Source organism: Periophthalmus magnuspinnatus, chromosome 4, assembly GCF_009829125.3.
Source record: "Periophthalmus magnuspinnatus isolate fPerMag1 chromosome 4, fPerMag1.2.pri, whole genome shotgun sequence".
NCBI classification, from domain to species: Eukaryota; Metazoa; Chordata; class Actinopteri; order Gobiiformes; family Gobiidae; genus Periophthalmus; species Periophthalmus magnuspinnatus.
The window spans coordinates 11921780-11945933 of NC_047129.1; the positions used below are offsets into that span (position 1 = coordinate 11921780).

Genomic DNA, 24154 nt, shown 5'->3' on the forward strand with positions numbered 1-24154 from the left:
AAAGACAATACTATATATCTCCTGCCATTATCTGGATAATTATAACAAACATGAGTCAGGTTTCACGATATGTAAGTTTAAAATACCCCCACTGAGAAAGATAAATCAGACCAGTATGCCTTCTGCCTACATTTTGTGCAGGAGTTTCTCCAAGTAATGGTCCTATAACTATTAAAGGTAATTATTTGACTGATAATAGAATCTTGGTATTAGTTTAAATACAACAGAAACTAAAATACTCCTAATGCACCCTAGACCGAAGTAGTATCACAACTAAATTGTTGTGACATTCACGTAAGACAGCCAGGTGTTTGTGAGGTTAATAATGAGAAATGAAGAAAAGGTCCGGACAGCCAGGCAACCTTGTCACACCTGCTGCCCCCGGGAACCACTCAGCTGTCTCATCACGCTTCGTATTTCACCCACTTCTGCTCTCTCTTCCACATCCAACCTGGTCAGAGCAAAAAGAACCAGGAAATGTTCTGTCACCTAAATCTGCACTAATGGCCAAAAAGGAAGAAAAGTTACATTTTTGTCTAATCTGAAAAACAACAACTGGTAAACTTGTTTAAAGACTATTACCTCAACCATGTTACATCTATTTTTTGGATTAAGACTGACTGACTGCTATGACTTACAGTGAGTGCACGGGACAGTGCTAATACCTCCATATTTACAGCTCTCTATTGCACTGTTGCATTTGCTGACAGCAACAGAAAAGCTGGGCAAGTGAGTCAAAGCAAAATACACAAAATGAGAATGTTTATAAAACATAAAAAAGTATATATGTAATAATAATAATAATAATAATAATTATTATTATTATTATTATTGTTATTATTGTTATTATTATTATTTTTATTATTATTATTATTATTATTATTATTATTATTATTATTATTATTATTATTATTATTATTATTATTATTATTATTATATGTTTATTTTGTCTTTATTATTGTTACTATTATTATTAATATTATAAACACTTTTTTCTCTTCTGTGTATATGCCCATCAGGGGGGAAATGTAATTGGATTGTAACCTTTATAGCTGCAGTTGAGAACAATACTTGAATAAAAATGTGATCACAAAAATAAATAAATACATAAATAAATACATAAATAAGTACATATTTCTGGTACTACTATCATGTACATTTTACTTACTCATAATTATTCTCTTATCATGATTTCAGTCTGTATTCATTGAAATATTTCACAGTGCATTCTAAACATATAAAATATATGAGTGTCCTCACTGAGGTATGTAAATAGGCTAGGTGACTGAAGGCAATAGACTGAAGACATTGTTATTATAAATTAACATTTTGTGTTGATTCTAATCCCACTCTGATTCTGGATGAAACTGAAGGTTTATCATGCAGATTTTACTTTCAAATATTATCTTAATTCAGTTCATCTGGATTTGTATGCATGTTTTAATGAAAAGATGCTCACAAAGAGGTCTCACTGCTGGGTTGACCTTCTGAGAAAAGTTACATAACAGCAGATACACGTCAGATTGTTAATGATGAATGCTGCTAGAACTTGCACACTGTGACAAGCTTGGTCGTTTGGGGGTTAAATGACCTATGTGTGCTCTCAAACATACTAACAATCTCTGTATCCAAGCATTTCCAGAACCCTGTGACCTGTTGCTCATGAAATACCTCAACAAACAAATAGTGATTGATGAAGGAACTGTAATTATTGGCCGTTAATGTCTTTGTAAAATAATATTTGTATTATTTACTATCTAATTTAAAGAAAAGTATTTGTATGCATATTATTGAAAATTAAGCCTATACAGAGTTTGTTTTGCAACCTAATCAAAATTATGAGGTCATTTGATTACAACTTAAGAGACTGTATCAGGCTATTTTACAGTGTTTACCCACAGCATGCCTATCATAAAAATAGACAAACACTAATTATTCAAGCTGGCTCTTCCTTTTTTAACAAGCTCCAGGTAAAACAGCCACTGATGCACTTTCTGAAGAGGAGTATAGACAAACAAATAACTGCAAGCTTCTTTCTTAGTACATTTCTCTAGTTGACAGTGAGACCATTAATATCCCATAGAAACAAAAGGCATTTGAATGAAGGGTAGATGAAAGCCAATGTCTGTAAATGAATTAAAACCTCTAAATGACCATCACTGTTAAATTATACCTGTTAGGGCATTTTAACGATTGGAGTTCTCTGCCTTCAGAGATTGAGATGGGAAATTTCTTTGTGTCCTCAAGTGGAAATTGGATCATTATCTGGTTTGTGTCCGATTGGTAATTAGTAAAAGGTAATGTACGTGCACTTCCACTCATAGGCATAGACCGGCGATAGTCAAATGTTTTAAATGTATGCATAGCAATCGCACATTTCTCAGTCTTTTGCCATTCAGAAACAGGCTATTTATAATATTAAGAATTTTATACAAATTAGACCTTGCGTGCAACAAGAAAAGTCAGAAAGCAAATCTGCCAGATGCATCTACAGCAAAGCCTAGTCTACACAAACAGAAAGCCTACTTTTTGTTTTAAGAATGGCACAAATGCCAATGATCAGCATGATGACTGATAAAAGTATGCGTTAAGTGCCTTACCTAAAAATGAAGAACTATTTTTTCCATGGCGCGTGGCTTTTCCAGATGTTGCAGCTTACGTCCGCCACAGTACCTACTCAACAGTGTACAGAGGAGAGAGAGAGAGAGACTGGGGCACAGGGAAGAGAGAGAGGAGGAAAAGTAAGTAGGCAAGGGATACACATCGCATGCATCTTTTTAACTATCTCTTTATCGCTCTATCTATCTATATATCTATCTATCCATGTGTCTGTCTGTCTATCTATCTATCTATCTATCTATCTATCTATCTATCTATCTATCTATATACATATATAACTATATGTGTGCGCGCGCGTATATATATATATATATATATATATATATATATATATATATATATATATATATATATATATATATAAAATTGTATCTTATCCCTGTGTTCATTTTGCATAAAGCCTTATATTTTGTACCAATAAGAAATCAAAAATCAAACGTAGTTTAAGTTAGTGTGATCAGCCACTAGATGGCAGTGACTGTTCGTCTCTATGGTTATAGTTAGTAGCTACTGGGTTGAAGGTTAAAACATTATTCTGTCACTGTATCAATAATATCATTAACAATTGTTAGTCATTCATTTTCATTTTATTTCGTTACTAATTTGTTGCTGGATTTGTTTATACGTACGCGGGGTGGGGCCAGTGCGGAAGTCTCGCGATATACCGCTCTAGCAGTGGTCTTGTCCTGAACTGCTTGGATACTAGTTTCACTCGAAACATCAACACAGTTACCCGGGAAAGGTATTATTACATGCGTTATTTACGCGAGTCTTTTGAAAAACACCCAATCTATAATATTTAATTACGTCGGACCAATTTGAAAATCACACTGAGCGCATGTCACGGGAAAAAGTTCTTAGCCTAGTTGGCATAAGTACTAGCTAACATCGGTTTGCTAACTTAGCTGCTAACGTTAGCGAACAGTCAGCTGAGCAAGTCGGAAGAAGTTTGGATTTCACCAATATGACGGGATTATAATGGACATGGGTGTCTTCCTTCTTCAAAGTACCAACTAAAAGGTAAACACTATCACCATTTAAAAGTCAGCAGTATTAGCTTTTGTGAGAGGCGGCCAAGTAGCTAACATTAAGCTGAACTCAGTCGAGTTTGCTGCGCCGTCAAATACATCTGCCTGGGGCAGTCATTATCGTTAAGCGTTAAGTCCTCTGTATGTCACATGAGTTTAGCAATGAAAAGCTCCTGTCCCTTTTGTGTCATTCATTTATATGCCATAAGAAAGTTAAACATGGGATTAACATAGCATGCCAACATCGTATGCTAAAATACTGAAATACTGAAACCAATGAAGACGTGGTAGTTAGCATGACACCAGTGTTAGAAAACCTGTCATGAGCACCTTTCATAATCCAAGTTCTAATTACTGTAGGGATGCTCTTGTACTTTGTCACATAGACAGCAGTCTGCACTTCTGCAAAACAGTCTGTAGCACCTACTGACTAACTTTACTTGGCTACTACCAGAGAGTTACTGGTGCGGAAGCTGAATCTCCATCAGATACCATGTCTACAAAAAAAATACAAAACAAAGACGATCTAGATTTTTTAAGGCAATGGGCAGGTTAAGGCTCTGGCCACAAATGTCTGATTGACATTTGTTGTGTGATTTTTCTACCACATTGCAGAAGCAACATTTATACTACTTTATGTGTTCTGAGTTACAGGTTCTTGCTTTGTCTGGTCAGTATGAAAGGTGCACTATGTAACTTTTCTGGTAAAAGATCCACCACTTGCTTGTTCCATGGAGATGTTCTTCCTTTGCTGGAATGTCACAGTGTCTTGCATTTAATACATTTGATCTTTATCATACCTTTTGATTCTTCCTGTGACCAGGGTCTCCTTTACACAAATCTAACTTTTAACTTTAAGTGTTGGCATCACCTGGCTGTCTTCATGAATATAGAAATGTTTTATGCAGATTTCAAGAAAAACAATAACAGGAGCAAGGAGCTGACAAACCCTCAGAAGTTACATAGGTCACCTTTAAAGAAAAAGGTTAATAGTTCCTAGGGCTGCTTGATTATGAAAAATAATGATAATAAATTGCAATGAAATTATAGCACAGAGACTCATGCATGCAATAATTGCTTGGTCTCAATTATGCAATTTTGGTATTAGTTGGTTTAATACTTGCAATTAATTGATTATTAGGACTGCAATTAATTCAAATAGTCCCATGACCATATACTCCGTTAAGTAGGACAGGTGTTCAGGGAAGCATTGTGACATGTGACACTTGTGTGCTAACCACCCAGCATGGAAAGCTTTGAGGAATGTGAGCTTGTACAACCTGTTTTAAATGGAATGATTTTACTGATGCAGCTAAACATTTGAATGAAAGTCCAATCAATGTTTTTATTGTAATTACAAGTTCATTTAAATGTGCGGTATGTGCGTTTTTGGGAGGAGGGTCTGCCACCTGCCAGATTTTATTGCTTTGCTTTAGGGCACTTTTTCAAAACACTACATTTTCATTTGTTGTGTACACTGGCTGCAAACGTAACCTATCATGTGAATGGAATTGTATAGGAATGAGTGCAGTAACAATCAGACATATAATCAGTGAGTATATCGGCTGTGCATGTGTCTAATTCCAGATCTAATTGCAGGAGAAGATGAGGAGAAGCAAGAAGGCAGAAGCGGTAATACAATCGTCTGGCCCAAATCTCAAAGCTCATGATGTCAGTGCTGGTATGTGTACATTTGGAATTTTAAGGAGATTATTATGGGTGAGTTTAGTTATTCTTATCATGATAATTATTTTACATTGTTTACTAGAGCTATCATCTGCATGGAAAAGCTTGACACAGTCCAAAGCGGCTGTAAGTACAAAATTCCAATTATCAAATTCACAAGTTAATAATTGTTGATATACATTGTTCACAATCTTGGCAGTATGTTAGCACTGTAATCCTTTGTTTGTACCCTTTAGTTGCGGCAGATAGAAAACAAACTAGAAGCAGGTCCAGGAACCGGGGTTTTACTGGAGTCTATTAAGGCGCCTTCTAAGAAAAAAACATTGAGAAAAGATGAATGCAAAGGTATCCATCTATTAAAGGCATATCAGATCGACAAGTTCGACCATTTCTTTGTATTCATATTTTTTTCACTACAGATGGACAACAATGTGATCAAAAAGAAAAAGCCACAAAAATAAGGGGTCATAATTCACAAAGTCCAGAAAAGAGCAACTCTCGAGGCCCTCTTCGAAATTCCACTCAGGAGAACACTACTCGCAACACTGTGGAATTCAGGGAGCCATTAGCCTCCTACAGGTAATTTAAAATGTTTAAGTATAATTCATATTTTGCAAATGCTTATAGTTAAAAAAATAAAAAAAAATAAATATATATATATATATATATATATATATATATATATGTTTTGAAATTACTGACATATTTGAGTAGAGAGCTGTAAGATGTAACACATATAAATATGTTATATACCGTAGTCTGCACAGCAAGTGATAAATTAAGAGGAAATCTTGAGCTTCTTTCTAATCCTGTGTAATGTTTTTTGTACAGAGAGGCCACCACTCCGCCACATCCCTCCTCTCCTCCTGACCTGTCCAGTCTACAGTCAGCGCCAGGGTCTTCGTACTCATCCCAGCCGTCTAATTCAAATCCTGCTCTGAGTCAGCTTGTGTACCAGAGAGACACCAAGGACAAGCAGACTGACAGGGACTTGGATAGCACACACTCCTCCACTATGGAACGTATGGAGGTCCGCTACCTCAATGATCTACCAGCCCTGGACACAATGAGGACTAATCTGCCCCACTCTCGGGCACTCACTAGAGAGGCCCTACAGTCAAACAGCTCTCTCAAAGCACAACTTCTACAGAGCACTGACAGCAAAGAAAGTGGAAGTACCCCATCCACTAGTCCTGGTTCAGCTTCACAACGTTTAGAAAACCTAAGACGTCATCAACCAGATGATAAACTGGAAAAACTAAAAGAGCGGATCCGAAAGCAGAGACAACATCTGGAGGAAACTGCTGAAAAAGAAAAGTTGGGTAGTTATTTAGAACAGCCACTTATTGGAAATGGCAACTGTGGTACTTGCACCATTCCGACAGTGAAAGTACGGAAAGTAGCAACTGCACCATCTGCACCTATTTATAAAGGTATGTGGGTTTACACTTGATTTGATTATGTGGGACTGTTTAACAATTTACATAATCTGTGTTTTGGGTTTATTTTGTTTTTTAGGTTTCAATACTACTGAAACTAAAATACAGACTCCAGATGGAAAAATCTGGCATGAAGAGGACTTTCACAATCTCAGTAGAGAAATTTATAAAGACCTGTCTCAACGGTTTGAAGGTGAGAGGATTTAAGACAAACTTTCCCAACAACCTAAAATCCTAAAGTCCCACACCTGCTAGACATTCTGTAGACAATATACAGGACAGTTTCCAGTTTACTCTTTAGCCACATCTCACAGCGCAACTAACTGTGTATTGTTAAAAAAAAAAAAAGTAATTCTGCCACAGTAGTCTGCCTTATGATGGAAAAAAATACAATTCAGGTACAATTTATTTAATAAAAAAATGTGTTGCATTGGGTCATGTCAGTTCCACACATCGTGGACCCCTGTACCCTGGCCCTCCACGCTCCTCCATTGACCCTAACCTAACCACACTGCACTAAGCCATGCCAATATGAAACCAAAAGCCAATGGAATAGTGCCTTTTGTGTTATCCCAAAAGTGTCTGCACTTTTGTTTTATTTGCCTGCTGCTTCTTATTTAATTACATTTTTTTTTACAGGAAGCACAAAATCACAGCTCCAGAAAGGACAGAGAGACCTTTCCAAAGAGAGCAAATCTCATAAACCTGTGCGAAAAGTTCAAAAAGTTGTCCCTGCCTCTGAATTTGCAAAGCCAGGTAAACACCCCCCCCACCCCCCCACCCCAACCAACCACACACACACACACACACACACACACATATATGTTTTAGCTGCAGACTAGTATATGCCTGCTGCTTTTCTTTGACTTGGGTATTGAGCAACTTTGCACTGCTAAGGTTAGGTGCTAGACTTAAGCTTCTTTGAAATGTCTAGTATGTCTGACATTTGCTGTGTAACTAGAACTAAGTAATGCTCTCTTGGTTACAGATCCTTAGGTTATTTAAATTTTTTAAAAATTTGTCTGGTTTAAGAAGCTCTCATAGTTAGTGTTACCATTAAATTAATCTGAAACAGTTGTATTTTGATTGAATGATGACTTTGTAATCTCGATGTTTGTAAAGCTTTGTGTTCTTAGTACTTGTATGTTGAGCTGTCCTGTGCAGTGCTATAAATAGTCTCTTTAATGTCTAGCTGATACAGCTGACTTGTCCATCCAATGCACAGCTGTTCACTAGTTTTTCACTTTCAAAAGGAAATGTATCTAGTCACCTGTCCTGTGTACAATTGTCTGCATAGCATTTCCATCTAGTTCCGCAAAACTTTGGGGGAAAAAACCTATTTTCCTTTTGACATGAATTGGGATAAATAAGTAAATTGTAATTTATGTTTTCCAACCAGGATTTAGTTCACATCTAGGATTCTAACAGCTTTAACATTTGAAAGAATATTGGCTAAACTTGTACAAGAATCCCAGGCATTTCAGAAAACTGTAGGGTTAGCATTTTTTATTTTAAAAAGTAATGCCTCATGTCCCTCCATTAAGCAAATGCAAATAAATATTACTTTTGGTCACTGTGGGCTTATTTGTTTCTGGGTTGACTTCTTCCTCTATTATGTATGTCTGTATCCAGACCATATTCTTTGTTTTTATGCAGTAATAAATCCTGCGTCATGGCGGGAAGGCCAGAAGCTTGTGAAGATGGTATTAGGCAAAGATCCCATGGTAACAACTGAGGAGTCCCAAAATACTAGGAGAAAAAATCTAAAAGGTAATATACCTTTATCGTAGAATGACTTAATTGTAAATTGGGTACATACAAATATACTTATGCGAAAATGTTTTTGGTACTTCTGTCCAGGCCCCCACTGTAGATCCAGTTCAGATCCATGTGCAGAACTAAATCAACCTCAAAATACAGCAAAGAAACCAGAGAGAAGTGAATTTCACAATAATGCAAGAACCTCTTCCACGGCAGTGCAAGAACCATCTTCTGTGCGTGTGGGCTCAGACATGTTGTCTGTAGACATCAAAGGGATATTGGACGACCTCCAACTCGAGTGCAAAACTACAGAGAGAGGTGAGCGAGTCAGAGGCACATCCCGGCGGGGGGCAAGTCACAGACAAGGCCGAGGGAGTTCAGGCTCAAGAACAAGGGCTCCTGTCTCAACATGGGGAACTACATCAGCACGAGGGTGCCGTAGTGCCAGTCCGTCCTATCGATCAAGAGCTGTCAACAGAGTGGAGACAGGGCAGAAAAAGCGCTACTATGATGCAGATAAAGTTCGTCAATACATTGCCCAGCAACAAGAAAAGAGAAAAAGGCAACAGGTGGAAGAAAAGAATGCACTGAGGGAGGAGGCAGAGAAGAAGCAACAGAGACTGCAGGAGCTGTATAGAAAGCAGAGAGAAGGTGCTAAAACAGTGGCCGCTAGCACTGCAGTACCTGCTCAAATGCGACTTCAAGAGACCTTCAACAAACTGCTGCTGGAAGGGGCACAACTGAAGCAGGAGCCTACACAAATGGTACAACCTCTTTTTTTTTTAGAACTGGATGTGTATACTAGGGGCAAGCAAGTCACCATGTCAGAAATGTAATTGTTTTTTCCTCAATATTTGATTTTACAGAGACCATTGTACCAACCGTCTGGAGAGTCTGATAAAGAAAATATGAGACTGGAGCAAGCTCAGAGCCCATCAAGCAGTGACCGATCTTTAAATCATCCCCCTCTCTCCAGGTATTTTCATCATCATATCTTTTGAGTGTGCTTCTGACATCTAAAAATGGGATTGTTTTTTTTTCTAAAATTATGATAAGTCACAAGCCATTCGTGATTCCATGGAGGGCAATAATGTCATTTGTTTTGCTTTACGACTTGCACTGTTTTTTTTTTTTACACATTTTGTCTATCTAATGCTAAAATGTTTTGTGTTTTCCTTTTAGAAATGATTTTGATTTTAGAGAAGCCTCATCAGCGCACCTTGAACATTTAATACCTACAACACAACCGGTGACTGGTCCTGTATGCAGTAATGAGCATCTTCTTTCTCAGCTTCTCAGACTAGAGAGTGCAATAGCGGCGAGTGAAAAGCAAACCAAACGACATACCGCTGCACCTAGTCATTCACCAGAGAAGATGTCTCGCATTGAAGCCCTGAAGGCCACAGCCATGTCCTTGTCCAACCGTATAGAGAGTGAAGCGTGTAAGCTTGCTGGGGAGGGCTTTAATTATGGATTAACAACTGCTGTGGATGTGGACACCATACTGGCACCAAGGTCCTCGCACACATGTGGTGAGGACCGTGGCTGGACTGCAGTTGAAAGTGAGGACATGGCTTTTAGTACTGAAAGAATGTCTGGAACCAGAAGTATGTACAATAGGACAGCTTTTCCCGAACAAGATTTTGTTCTCTTTAAGGCTCCAACAGAAAGGAATAGGAGGGTCAACAGCCAGACTCTCCCAAAATCAGGCTCAGTTATTGGTTCTTTTCAAGACATAAAGTGGTTGGCCAATGACTTGGAGAAAAATCCAAAGACAAACAGACAACAGTATGACGCACCATGTATAGAGGATAAACACCTAGATAGACATGATAGCTCAGGGTCCATCAGTGAAGGTCCCTTAAGTGAAGGGAGTCTCACTGATGGCGACCACAGCTCTCCTCCACCTGCAAATGCATTTAGGCCTATTGGCCACCAGGGGGCAGTGCAGCACTCTGTAAGAAAAAGTCACCAACGTCTGTCAGAGTTCCAAAAGGATGCTGAGAAATGTGCAGCTCTCACTTCACTACTTGCTCATCAGGAAAACTCAAAACCGGCCTGGGAAGAGTTTAACAAAGGAAGCCCTTTAAGCGTTATTAATATTTTCACCAAAAGCCTTCAAGGAAATGTTAAAGGTTAGTAGTTCATTAAGCGCTTCTCTAAAGTTACAGAGGAGCTTGTCTGATAGAACTATAATAAAAATAATTATCTGTGCTTTTTGTTTCATAGTTGGAGACATGTATTCAGAGAGGAACTCTCCTGCGCATCTGCAGCCCTCGGGTAGTCATGTTGCAGATTTAGATGACTTTGTGTCCACTCAAAGCAGCGGAACCGGTGGCCCAAAGGACTTCAATGCATTGCGGTAAATTAAACTCACTTTTCATTTGTAGTTCTATGGTGACCCTCTCAAATGTCTGTGCAAGGACTCAAACTCTAACTCAAAGTTACTTTATTACTATCATTACTACAAATGTTATTAGGAATAACAATTGATGCCTCTATTTAACACATGAGACTCAAAATTACTGAATATTTTATTCTTAAACAGTTCTGATAACCATTATGAAGAGTTGTTGAGGCGGTCTACAGGAGGCAGTACAACCCATCATTCATCTGTGCGATCGTCACAGCATTCGTCTTGCTCCACACCTGGATCTTCACCTCGTTCAAAGAATTCTACCAAAATAAGAGGTGCATATATTTTACTCTTATAAAATTAGTCTTCATATTATTTAATATTTATCCAGGACATAGAATGCATATTGCACTTTTTATTTATTCATTTTTCCGGCTCAGGCAAGATTTCAGATCAGAGTGATGCTACTTTGGTGGAGGAGCATATAAATTCTCCTCCTTCAGAAGCACTATCGTCTGAATGCAGAAAAAGGTAAATTTATTATTATTTTTTAACAGATGGGAATGCAATCCATCAGTCATGGAGGTTTGTTTCCATGGCACAAGAAGGTCAAATTATGTAACAGCACAAGGTTTTTAGACTGAAAATGTTTTGCCCCTCATCCAAGCAGCTTAATAGATCTATGTTAAAGATCTGTTCAGTTGTATTAAACTAAAGATCTTGTTTACAGTATTTAAATGTATATATAAATTATACATTCCAGCTTTATTAAATTTATGCCATCACTAACTTACTGCAATTTTCAAAGTTAAACGGTTGAATATTTCAAGGGTTTGTAGTTTCTAGAAACACAAGGAGGCTATGGTTCAGCACAGAGACACTGGCTATTTTGTTTTGAGGGCCTGTAGGGTGCCTGTTGGGGTCAGCCAGTCTTACCACAGCCTGGGCTTGCTGCCAGATGAAAGTTTTTTTTCTCAAATTCCTCGGCCCTCTAGTGAAATTTAATCCATATAATAGTATTTTCATGATTACAACGCATTCCTGCTTTGCTACTCAGCTCACCAGCTTAAGTTTATATATCATTAATGATAAATGTGCAAATGTTTTCCTACAAGTCAAAAGGTGAATTTATCATGATTTCTAGAGTGACCTTTACTCTGTGGCAGAACAATGAAAGCATTCATGTTTTGTCCTCTACTCCACAACATAGGATTTATTTTACAGACTTCACACAAAACACACTCAACTTGTGACACACTCACATAATAATTATGTAAATTAAAAAACCTAGTGGAATAAAGTTTTGTTTTTTCTGGCTTTTAGATTTTTTTTGGATAGGACATATAAGCAGTAAGAGTGACGTTTAGTAATGGAGCTGTGAACCAATCTCATAATGCTATGCCAGCACAGAACCCAGTTGTTTGTACTGCAGCCTGGACCACTTAACTCTAGCTTTGTGTTTTAGAGTAAATAATTCATTTTGTAATTTTCAACTCTATTTTGCTAGTTCTGATGTGGTCAAGAAGATGTCTCCACCATCCAAGCTTAGGCAATCCCCTTCTGGTTCCCTGGATCATAGTTCTGTGGAGTCAGATTCCTTTAGCGAACCCTTTAGTAGAAGCACTGCAGAAAAGGCAGCTAACACAAACACGGCAGCGTACTCTGGCCTGGTAGAAGTCGAGGCATCAGGTAATTTACACCAGCACCAACTAAAGTAGTGTGACCACATCTTATCCTCCTGACAGTCCATTATATGTATGTTTTTCTGTCTGTTTTTCAGGTGAATTGCAGTATTCTCCTGCAGTTCTACAGCAGCGGCTGGCCGCAGAACTCCATTACCTGGAGTCCATTGAAGAGTCTGTGCGGCAACTGGGTGACATAGAACGACTGATGTGTGTCTCTGTAGCTCAACATGAAAGTGCTTCCTTGACCCAAATGCTTAAGGTGAATATTTCTGGGGTTACTTTTTTTTTTTTATAAACAATGTAACACTTAATTTGCTTATTGCTTTTGAACTTAAACTTTGATTGTTTAGTCCAAGCAACAACAACATGAACAGGAATTGTATGAATTAAAGATCAAGACCGAGAGAGAAGCTCTTGAGACAAAGCTGCAAATGGAGGAAAACCGGCAGAGAGCTGCCCAGGTATAAATAAAATGGCATGATGTTGTTGGGTTTTTCATGTTATATTATAGTGTTATTTTTACTTATTTCTCCCCACCCCCACATTTGTTCATATAAATATTTATTTCTTCAGGCCCATATAGAACTGCAGGAAGGTTTGGCTGCAACTCACAAGGAGACCCTGGAAGGCCTCCAGGAGGCAACAACAAAGATGATGAGTCAACAGGCTGAGGCAGCACGGTACACAGCTGACACTGCCCGGCACATCAAAGAAGTAAGCAATCACTGCCTTTTCTCTGTCTGGAAAACAGCCCATGGTCCCATTTTTAGTAAAGTTGATTGATTGCTGGTTTACGGAAACAAGCTAACAGTAAATGTTCAAGATGGAAAGTATTGTAAAATGGGCTAAATCACCCACCACCATGTTTGTATATGTGTTTTTGCAGATGACAGAAATGGCACATGCTCATTTGATGACTTATAACCCTGCTTCTGTGCATACTTCTGAACTACTGAAGGAAAAGCCTCACTTGAGGACCAAAGATAAAGCCAATCTAAGGTAAAGAACCAATTCTGCCTTCAGTTTTTAAATATAAAGTAAAGAATACCTTCTTTTCTGAATATTTCATCCTTCTTATTTTTTTCTATTTTGACTTTGCAGTTATGAATCAAGTAGAACCATAACAGATGAGCACCCCTCTGATAATTCTGACTCTGAATCCTTCAGAAGTCTTGGACTCAGGTATGGGTCATCATGTTACACCATTTCACTTCAAATCACAGAAACTAACACTTACCTTGATTTTATCAGTGAACCTGACCCAAATTATCTCCACAGTTTATCTTCTGAGCATAAGGAAAGGAGGCATGAGCCACCTAAAGAGAAGTCTTATAGAGCAGAGGGCAGCATTTCCATTGAGGATGAAGTTCCTACAGCTGCAAATGAATCTCTCTGCAGTAACAGTATTCTATCAGCTGTGGAAGAAAAAGGTACTATTGACAAAAGTGCAGAAATTGCACATAATTAGAATTGTTTATACCAGTAATAGACAATATTTTGTTTGTTTTTTGTGTTGTGCTTCACCAGGCGACACTACATCAGTTGCAACAGAGTATTCTCACAAGTTTGAGGATTCAATAACTGAAGATGAGATTGAAGAACGATCCTTCCGCTCCTTATTACCATCTGAGGCCCATCGCAGAGAGAGTTTGGACAAGAAGTTGCAGCAACACGATGAATCAGAGGAAGATGGTGCATGCCACAATGGTAGACCATCTTTGGTGGCTCACAACATTCTAAAGGTAAACGTCTTCGCTGGTTGTATGTTGATAATGTCACTCCTCCTTTGATTGCACACACATAGAGTAAATTCTGCCTACATTTTTATTTAAATAGCACCAAGAGGTGTCATCAGCCTTCTCTGGGGGACAGGACAGCTTCTCTCATTTCACTATGGAAATGGTTCGTCAGTACATGAGGGATGAAGAGGTCAGACTGCAGCATCAAAGCGCATTGCTGCGTCTCCGTCAAAAAGCCCTCAAAGAAAAAACATGCACTGAACTGGCCTGGCTGGAACACCAGAAGAAAAAACTGAGGGACAAAGGGGAGGATGACAAAATGCCTCCTATAAAGAAGAAACAGAGAGGCCTTCTGCTCAAACTCCAGCAAGAGCAGGTTAGTCTGGTATCTGCTCTTATTTAGATTTTATGTTAAAATGACCAATCTAGTGTGGGTAAAAAATAACATGGCTTCATAGACAAAAATGTGTGTTTTAAGTCATTTTTGGGGGTTTCTTCTGAGAATTCATGGATTTGTTGCCTTAGGCGGAGATTAAGCGGCTGCAGGAGGCCAACAAAGCTGCACGAAAGGAGAGGCAGCTGCTTCTGAAGCAACAGGAGGAGATCGAAAGAATGAGGTCGTCCACTCTCAAACTCAAAGAACGCCTTAGGAGTGCCGCCACTGAAGCGCCCTCTGTGAGTTTAAACTCTTGATCAACATAATGTATATTAGATTCTTGATGTGACTGCTGATTTTTCTGTTTTTTAGGAGACATCTTTATCCGAAGTGGCATCGTCCACCTTGGAAAATACAGATCCAAATGTCCGCAGTCCTTCTCCCCCTGTTTCTATATCTGGAAGTGAGACAAGCAGCATCATGCAGAAGCTGAAGAAAATGCGCTCTCAAATGGATGAAAAGTAAATTACGTTCTTAACCATTACTTTCGTAGCCATCCTTGTATAGAATCATGTTTATTTCTCTACTCTACAGTTTTTAACTTTGCAGCCAATAGCAATTTACAGCAATTTAATAGCTTACTAAGAAGCAAGTTAATTAAATAAGCTATAACAATCCCATGTTCATCCTGCATCTTTGTGAAAGGATAAATAGATAAAAATCTGGAGCTTCCATGTTTTTCTTCTTTTACACCACTAAGCAAACTCTCGTAGGTGCTGTATATTGGCCCTAGATGTAGACAAGATGCCTTATCAGAGGAGTATTACCTTATAGAAAATAACATACTCTTACTTCGATGTTGCCATTATTGAATTCACAAGTATCATGCCTCTATAATTGTCAAGTCTTGTTTTTACAATCCATATGATGCGTCGCTCATGCCAGTCTTCTCTCTCCTCTTCTCCCTGTGTACATGTGTTTCCTTCTGCATATGTCTTTGTCTCTTTCTCACGTGTGTGACTGTTGTGTGTCTATATTTTAGACACTGCTCTCCTGTTCATTACTTCTTCTCTTTGTTCACTGCCCAACACTGGGCTTCATTAAGTGTTTGTCTACCCAACCTTCACCCTAAATTCCAGCTTTTTATCTACAACCAGTTGGTCAGGTACTGTACACCAGTCTATGTAATGCTCTCCACCCGTTAGCCCTCCGCCCCTCTCCCATGGAACATGCTTGTGTTCATCCGCTGGCACTGGGCTTAGTAAGGGGTGCATTGTGTATGTTGAGGGTCAGGTGGTTTTGTTTCTGGGTGTGTGATTTTTAACTTTTGGGTTTTAATGAAAAATCAAGCAAAGGTCACCTCCTGAAATACTCACATCATGCATATGTTTCTTTTTAACATTGTTCTGTGGATTATTTCAGAAGGAAATTTCTTGATTTGAAACTCAAACTGTAGAGTTGGCATTTAAATCTAATATTTAAAACAACCTTCTAATCAGTCCGTAATGTCAAATGCACTGGCTTAAGCAGACAATACAGTAGAGATGGAGTGTTGCATCTTTTTAATGAGCTCAGTATATCTTCACTATCAGTCTTTATTAAGTATCTGTTGCATTGAATTGCAGAATAAGAATAAGTACACATGGCAATTGGCCTTAATGGGATTTGAGAGATGAACAACAGCCTATTTCTCCAGTACCTGACCTCATCAGTATATAGCAAATAAAAAAGCCTCTGAATAAGGCTACACTGTAATGGTACCTAAATCTGTGGGCAACCAGTGAGTGCTTATTGTCCTCTTTGCACACATCCATCTCTCAGATATTTAACGAAGCACATGGCACTTATACTTTCATTTAATTATCTGTATAAAATCTTGAGTTCTATTTTTGTGACCTGCATTTCACTCGACTGACCCTTTCTGATGCATGTGTGACATTTTCACTGTTGCCTTCAACTTTTCCTTTACCTCTGAATGACATTGCATTACTGTTTCCCTTTGGGTGCCTGAATTGTGCCTGGATACAGGAACAAGCAAAGCAACAGTGTCTTTGCCTGTGTGTGTTTTGGACAGAGGTTGCGGTGCTGTGTTAAACTGATGGCTGATAAACAGAGAGTCTATATTAAATATATGTTTTACTTTTTTCTCTTTGTAGGTTCCTTACCAAACGTGAGCAGCAGCTGATGCAGAGGCGTCGCCATGCTGAAGAACTCCTTCAGTGGAAGCAGCGACTAGACCAGGAGGAGGCAGAAGTCCGCAAGATGGAGAAGAAGGCCCTGGCTGCATGGGATGAGCAAAAATCCCAAAACAAAGAACATGATGAGAGTGAAAAGGACTTCCACATGAGTCAAAGGCAGAAAGGTAAAACTACAGTGTTATGTCAAAAATGTCACAGAAATACAGTTTTGACTATCTTTTTTTTCTTTTTACAGACATCACGGTGGATGTTGATCTCTCCTCAGCCACACCAGAGTCCAGTATACACACTGATGTGGAGACACAACAAGAGAAAACCTCCATCCAAAGCAGTCCAGCCTACACGGATGATTTTACCTCAGTATCCCCTTCACCAAACAGACAAGTACGATTTCATGTCTCCTTGTTTAAATATATTGCTGTGATTTTCATACATATTTCTCTAGGTCTATATACACTGTTCTCATATTAATGCTATTATTTCGATCTGTGTTTCTCTCCAGTCTGCGCAGAAGTCAACAATCAAAGAAAGTGTTGATGCTTCTCCCTCAGAACATGACCATATGTCTAACCAGAGACACACCACTGGCAGCCCTGTCACTAAACAAACTGGTAACTTGCAGACAATATTGTAATGTATATATGTATTGGGGAACATACTTGTGTAATTACCTGGGAGGGATTGAGTTCCAGTGCACAAGTTGGATTATAGTTTGCTAATCAGATCTTTTGTACAAGTTTCACATTTTTCTAAATTTGTTTGCAGAACACATTTCAGACCAAAGTGACATAGAGAGTCGCATAAGGGCCCTCAAGGAAGAACTAAAAAAACGAAAGTTCACTGCCTATCAGCTGAAAAAAGAACAGAAGAAGAGGACCAAAGAGCGACTGAAAGCAAAAGAGGCCAACCTACTGAAGCAACTGGAGGTAAATAAGCATTTTTGGAAAAGTACTTTGTTATCCTGGAAAGACAAGTTATTACATCGGTGTCTTCTTGATTTTTAGACTTACAATGACTTTATCGAGAAGACCAAAGCAGAGTTAAACAAACAGCCAGAGTCAGCACCAGATACCACGTCCCAAATGACAGATTCAGTCTCCTGTAATACAGATCATCCTAATGATAAGACGTGTCACAGGTAAGTGAGCTGAATGAAACTCTGTTTGTCCTTTTTGGTGGATTTCACTACTGCTATTACTGGCGTCAAATAATAGAAGTTAACATGTTCATTCTGTTTTCCTAGAAAAAACTCTGAATCTGAAAGGATACTCACCTTGGTGGACAAAGGTGTGTAGTTTGTTGTTGTTGGCAACATATTTCTGTGTAATGTATGTTTTTTTGACTCTTCTGCCAAATATTACAGCTCTACCTGATCAAAGTAGATCTACGTCTATGAATTCAACAATTTCTGATGAAGAACCACCAACAGTGGCATCAACTCCGAGACCTGACAGCCCTGACCTCAACCTTACCCCAAAAAACATCCAAGCACAGGCACAAGAATCACTACGTCATAGTGTCACTTCTGAACATGAATCTGAAATGCAAGAGGAGCTAAAATTAGAAATTAGCAAGTTGTCTAAGGATCAAGACTCCAAGTATCTGCTCAAGATGGACAAGGAAAACAAAATGGACACAGCATCTGAATTAATAAATCGTCAATCTCCATCATTCAGGCAAGACCTTGAACCATCTAAGTCCCCACCTGTACCTATAGATAGGTTTGTAGCAGCAGACGTTCCAACTCGCATCTCATCCAGTGCACACTCCCTTGAGGAAACATCCAAAAATGACAGTAAGCCTTCACGTCTTCTAGCTAACAGTTATGACACCTTTGAGTCATCAGTTGATACATTGTTGAGGGAAAATAATTCAACTGTACAACCAGCAGCTGAAAATTCAATTAACAATTCAGATCAAACCTCTTTAAAGAAGGATGTACTTGCTTGGACTGCATGCACTGACAGTCATGAAGAAGAAATACAGGAGGAAATACCTGAGGACTTTAGCAGGCTTTCTGCAGCAAGTAATCATAGTCACCAGTTTATAGATGTGTTGAATGCCCAGGTAAAAGAAGAGCTAAAGCCTGATAGCAGAAACAGGGTGGACTCTACCCACTCTGCATCTGTAACTCCTCTAGTCACAGATGAAATGCCAGGCTTTTGTATCGGGGACCGTGTTGTTGTCAGTGGAGTTCAGCCTGGCACTTTGAGATTTAAAGGCTCAACCAGCTTTGCCAATGGCTTTTGGGCCGGTGTGGAGTTAGACAAGTCTGAAGGAAGCAACAACGGCACTTATGATGGCGTGTTATACTTTGAATGTGCTGAGAAACATGGCATTTTTGCTCCTCCTGACAAAGTCACTCATCTCACAGATAAGTTTGAAATGTACATGGACACCACTGAAGATGATGACTCTTTTCATGATGACATGTCAGAGGAAGAAAACCAAAAACGTCAAAGAAAAGAACCCAAATCTCAAACCAAACCATGTTTTGGAAATAATCAAATGTTTTTGAGGGAATTAGGATCAGGAGACCCAAAGGGTGCTGATGATTTACAGCAGTTGGATAACGCTCTCTATAACTCTGAGCCTCATGAACATCCTGTACCTAATGGAACAAGCGTCTGGGATTTTGGAGAAGTGTCTCCCACTCCCCTCATAAAGGACAATGAAAAGGTTCACCTGAGCACACATGCTAAGCAGAAGGTTACTAATCTCGAGAAATCAGATTTGGAGCTCAACAATCAGCTCGTGATTTCTTCAGACTTGAAGAGTGATGAGGGGCTAAAGGACAAACTCGGCTCATTGGCGGATAAAATGCTGGATAACTTTGTAAAAGACACATTGCAACAATTTGCAGATCTAAAAAAATTAAAAGCCAAAAAGATACATGATGCCAGCCAGATCAATGGAAATGTGTTTGAAGAGGCTTTGGCTTCCTCAGTGGATCAGAAAGATGGCCTGCCTTTTTTTCTTACTCAAGAAAAGGAGGAAATGTCTTCTCCTGAACTGTGCACTCGCCCAGTAAGTATTACATCCTTTATTAAACTCTATAATTCTATAATATAAAAAAAGTAAATATATGTACATGTGAAATTTTGAAAAAAAAAAAAAAAGCATTTCAGTTATTGGCTAAATTTAGCAACTGTTAAAATGGTTTTGCTTTGTTCTCTAGGAAAGCCCTGTGCTGGGGCTGAGTGGACAAGAGGAGCTGGCCAAGCGTTTGGCCGAACTGGAACTGAGTAGAGAGCTGGATGAGTTTGGTGATGATCAGGACTGGTTTGATGAAGACTATGGCCTCAGCTCTCGTCGAGAACAACAGAGACTTAAACAGAAACAGAGGGAGGAAGAGGAGCAGGCCAAGCTCGGAGGTCATTTTGGGAAGACTGTCCCTTCACCAGGGGACCAGCAGGTGAAAACTCCCCCTAGGCCAGAGCTTCCTCACCCCATGCCTCCAAAACTACCCGAGGAGCCTGCTATGGTGGTACCTCACTCTGCTGCAGAGATAGAAAAGATGACCCACGCTGCAGCTTTGGAGATCTGGACAACCTGTGGCCTGGACAAGGAGGGAACTACAGCCCTCACACAGCAGCAAAAACCCAATCCCTCACAAGAATATTTAGGTAAAGAGCCCAACAGTGAGGACCAGGAAGCTGTCTGTCTGAGGAGCTATAAAACGGTGGTTATTTTTTTAATTGGTTATTATAGGTGATTATTTACTTTAATCACATGACCGTGAACTTTTGCCAACTAAAGTCCTCCATGTTGCCTAGGCTGTGTTTGATCTGACTTGGGAGATCCTTCAGGACGTCTTTGCTGAAGATCCCAATGTCGACCAACCGCAGTGGGTTAAGCCGCAAAGAGTCAAGTCCTCATCTTTCCACAAAGTGAGAACAGCGGGAGACATCAGCAGAATCCAGGTAAACCAACATTCAACAGTTAATCGTAGTCAGTTTGACTTTTTAATATTTCTGTTTTGTGATAGTAGAATTGTAAAAGCTAGTCATCTAGGTTGAAATGAGATCACTGTATTCTGTCTGTATCTAATTATAAGGCATTTATATTTTTTGCAAACCAGGATGTTAGGCTGGGGTGCCGATGGCATGCTAATTGTTGCTAACGTTTCCATGATGGCAAAAGTCCACTCGGCTCTCTAAAAGTATTCCAGACATCCTAATTTTTCATCATAAATAAGCACTTCACAAAACTTTCACTTTTTACTTTTTGTTTTACCTTAAGAATCAGGAAGAGCCCAGTAATGGAAATATTTAAATATTGTATCACCAACGAATCCTTTATCTGCTTACTGCAAAATGGCAATAATGTGTATTTCGTGACAATATTACAACCATGTCATCTTTTCATATTAACTGTATAGTCTCATTCTATGGTTGTTACAGAAATTTGTTACTACTGAAGTACTGAAGTTGTATGGTCTTGCAAAGGATCAATACCAAAGAACCGACTGGCCAAAAATGCTCAAATTTGGTCGAAAGAAGAGAGACAGAGTCGATAATATTCTGGTAAGTTCTCCTAACATATACTACTTTCTTACTGTGTTAATGTGAAGAATTATTTATGTTTTTGCTCCACAGGTGCAAGAGCTTCATGAGGAAGAGTCTCAGTGGGTCAATTATGATGAAGATGAGCTGTTTGTTAAAATGCAGCTCGCCGACAGCATCTTTGACGCTTTGCTCAAGGACACAGCAAATGTGCTCACTCAGATTTATGACAAAAGGTCCAGAAGAAAAAGTGTTTCCTGATGACATTCACTGCAAAAATACAATAATGATCCTTTCCTAAATCCAGTGGACAAGCAGAGTTTAACCACTTTGTTCTCCAGCTGTTATGTGCCATTGTCAGCCCTCAAATGCCTTTAGACTCAGCGTTACCTCTCAAAGTACCGGTAGTTTCTACGATATCGTTGCTGGAAAACCCTTGTAATATGTGAGCATTCTTAAACACAATCACCTCACACCACTCAGCCTTTTAATATCCCTTTATTTTCATCAAGTTGCTGCTTTTCCACATTTTCAAACTTTTCGCAATAATTTACGAGTAAACTTGAACATTTATAAAAAAAGTTAAATATTTTAATAACTCTTTTTAACTTTTCACAAGGACAACCAGTGTAAATTTGTACTGCTATTTTTGGTGTTATTAATGCTATTTCACAGTAATAACTGTCAATGGATTAACTACGATTATAGATATTAGGACGCATAGTTAAGTGAAAGGATAAAGAAACTCTTAAGGATTTGAGTCTTCAGAAAAATGCAGTTTGTTTTCTGGAGCCCCTCATCCCAAAAGTACATTTTCTTTTTACACAGGTTGTCTTTGTCAATCTCTAAAAAGGTTAGGTGATTGTAAGGCTTGTCAAAAATGTAAGAAATGCAGAATTTTATATAACTGTAGTTCTATCCAGTATTGGTTTACTGAGCTGCTCTACTTACGGCGTGTATGGTAAAAGTAAACAATTGTCTCTAGAGTAATATTTATTTTCCAAATGTATAGATTTTAATATTTGGAATTATATTTGATCTTAAAATTATCAAGTACTGTGTAACTGGAAAAGCACAAAGCTAAATGTGAATGTGGCAATAATATGATGTAGCCAGCCAACACGGTTATTGAGAAGTAGACCAAATGTAACATTTATTCATAGGCTTGGCCAATCACAATATAATCTGGTTGTGAACCTTATTTTGACAGTTTTGTTAATGTATCAGCTTTATCTCAAATGGTCGGTATAATATTTATCCTTCATGGACCTGAAACATTTACTAAAGCAAATAATCATAATCGGAGCACAATATATTTTCTTATGACTGGATGCATTGAGCAAATGTTTGCATAGGATTGTTGCCAGTCACTCAAAAAGCCTAGTAGAGTTTCCTTATACCCTTTGATCCATACATTTGTCTTCATAGCTCCATTTTTGCCCATTGCCTTAACTTTTTGTGTAAGCAGCAATATATTTTACTGTGCCTCATCCTATAGATATCTTTATTCAACTGACTACCCTCTGTTTGACCCTGCCTGTCTCTTTAAATATTGAACACAGTAGATCCTTTGTATTGATAACTTTAATCAGGAACTATGTTGACATACCGCTAACCCTGCACTGAGGAAGTTGTAACTTACAGAAGCTGGGGCCTCTCCAGAGCTATGTTTTTTCTTTTCTTCAGCATTTCTCTAACCCAGTGAACTGTACTTAATCTTTCTGGCAATGCTTGTATATTATTCTTAAATAGCCCAATAGTTTAGGAGCACCTCAAAGTGGCCTTAAAACGTGTTCCGTGACTGGGTTATTCTGCAAAAGTAAAATTATTTAAATGATTACATCAAACCGTATCATCTGAAATACCAAAAACCCTAAACCAGGATTTCAAGGTTGCTGGGCTTGTCTGTGAGTTGTTGTATGAAGTGTATAACTGTTGTATGAAGATGATTGTAACATGGCGGATTTGGGGTCCCCCAGTGTAACTATGCAGTTGTCTTGTTGGTCTTGTGTATTTAACACTTTAAAGACCAGTTGACTCACACTTGACTGTAGATTTGCTCATCTGTGAAGGGTTTGTGTCCTTTTTACGGTTTTATGTAACTATGTTCTTTCCTGTTTTTAATGAGAAAGAAATACTAACTGTAATGTAAATATGTGTAGTTGTTAAAATCTCCAAGATCTGAGATTAATCAACTGTTGGGTCATAATGTTTTAAATTGTTTGATTATTTATAATGGTGTGCTCCATGTTAGCAAAGTGCACTTGGAGACTTGTAATATTCTTGTATGGGTGTAAATATACTGTAACATTATCCATTATCGCCCGTTGATATTGTATCTTGAATAAACTGGGCAATTTGTCTTTTGCAAATATGTACAAAGTATATATATGTTTGCTAAATGAACTTTGGACTTGTAAATAAAGTGTTTCCTGTTTGTTATTGATATCCAGTCATTGGAGACGGGGGTTCATGTGTTGACCACGTGACTGATTTTAACGGTTTCCATAGTAATGAATATGAACTGTCCAATAGTGATAGTGGCTAGATATACACACTGATACTTTTTTAAACTTTAATAAGCCTACTTCTCTATATTTAGTACAAACCTTCAAAATTTATTTCTGATTCTTTGTCTCTGACCATTTTGTAGCTTTAATATTTTTGGTCGAATTTTATCTTTGGCGAAAACAAATATACAAGGATCAGTGTGTAGTGCAGTGTCTGATTTCCTGCGCTGTCCTGCGGAGGGGGAGGACCGT

At 38.5% G+C, this 24154-nt stretch overlaps 1 protein-coding gene across 2 annotated transcripts; it reads left to right on the forward strand.

Moving 5' to 3' along the window:
- The first annotated feature begins 3296 nt into the window (after positions 1-3296).
- cep350 (centrosomal protein 350) lies at positions 3297-23834 on the forward strand. 2 transcript variants are annotated; one of them, XM_055221498.1, is made up of 37 exons: positions 3297-3639; positions 5247-5328; positions 5416-5459; positions 5570-5678; positions 5753-5912; positions 6165-6766; positions 6852-6965; positions 7412-7528; positions 8429-8542; positions 8633-9297; positions 9400-9509; positions 9716-10668; positions 10763-10895; positions 11082-11224; positions 11330-11420; positions 12397-12578; positions 12670-12833; positions 12925-13035; positions 13148-13288; positions 13461-13573; positions 13676-13756; positions 13826-14004; positions 14102-14316; positions 14411-14689; positions 14839-14988; positions 15062-15210; positions 16846-17051; positions 17123-17271; positions 17390-17498; positions 17653-17813; positions 17892-18025; positions 18131-18174; positions 18251-19914; positions 20066-20569; positions 20664-20810; positions 21291-21413; positions 21486-23834. In XM_055221498.1, the coding sequence occupies exons 2-37, from the start codon at positions 5253-5255 to the stop codon at positions 21651-21653; spliced, it is 8604 nt and encodes a 2867-aa protein (XP_055077473.1). In that variant the 5' UTR covers positions 3297-3639; positions 5247-5252; the 3' UTR covers positions 21654-23834. The 2 variants fall into 2 exon arrangements, with proteins under 2 accessions (XP_055077473.1, XP_055077475.1); XM_055221500.1 differs by having other exon boundaries at positions 13853-14004.
- The last annotated feature ends 320 nt before the right edge of the window (positions 23835-24154 follow it).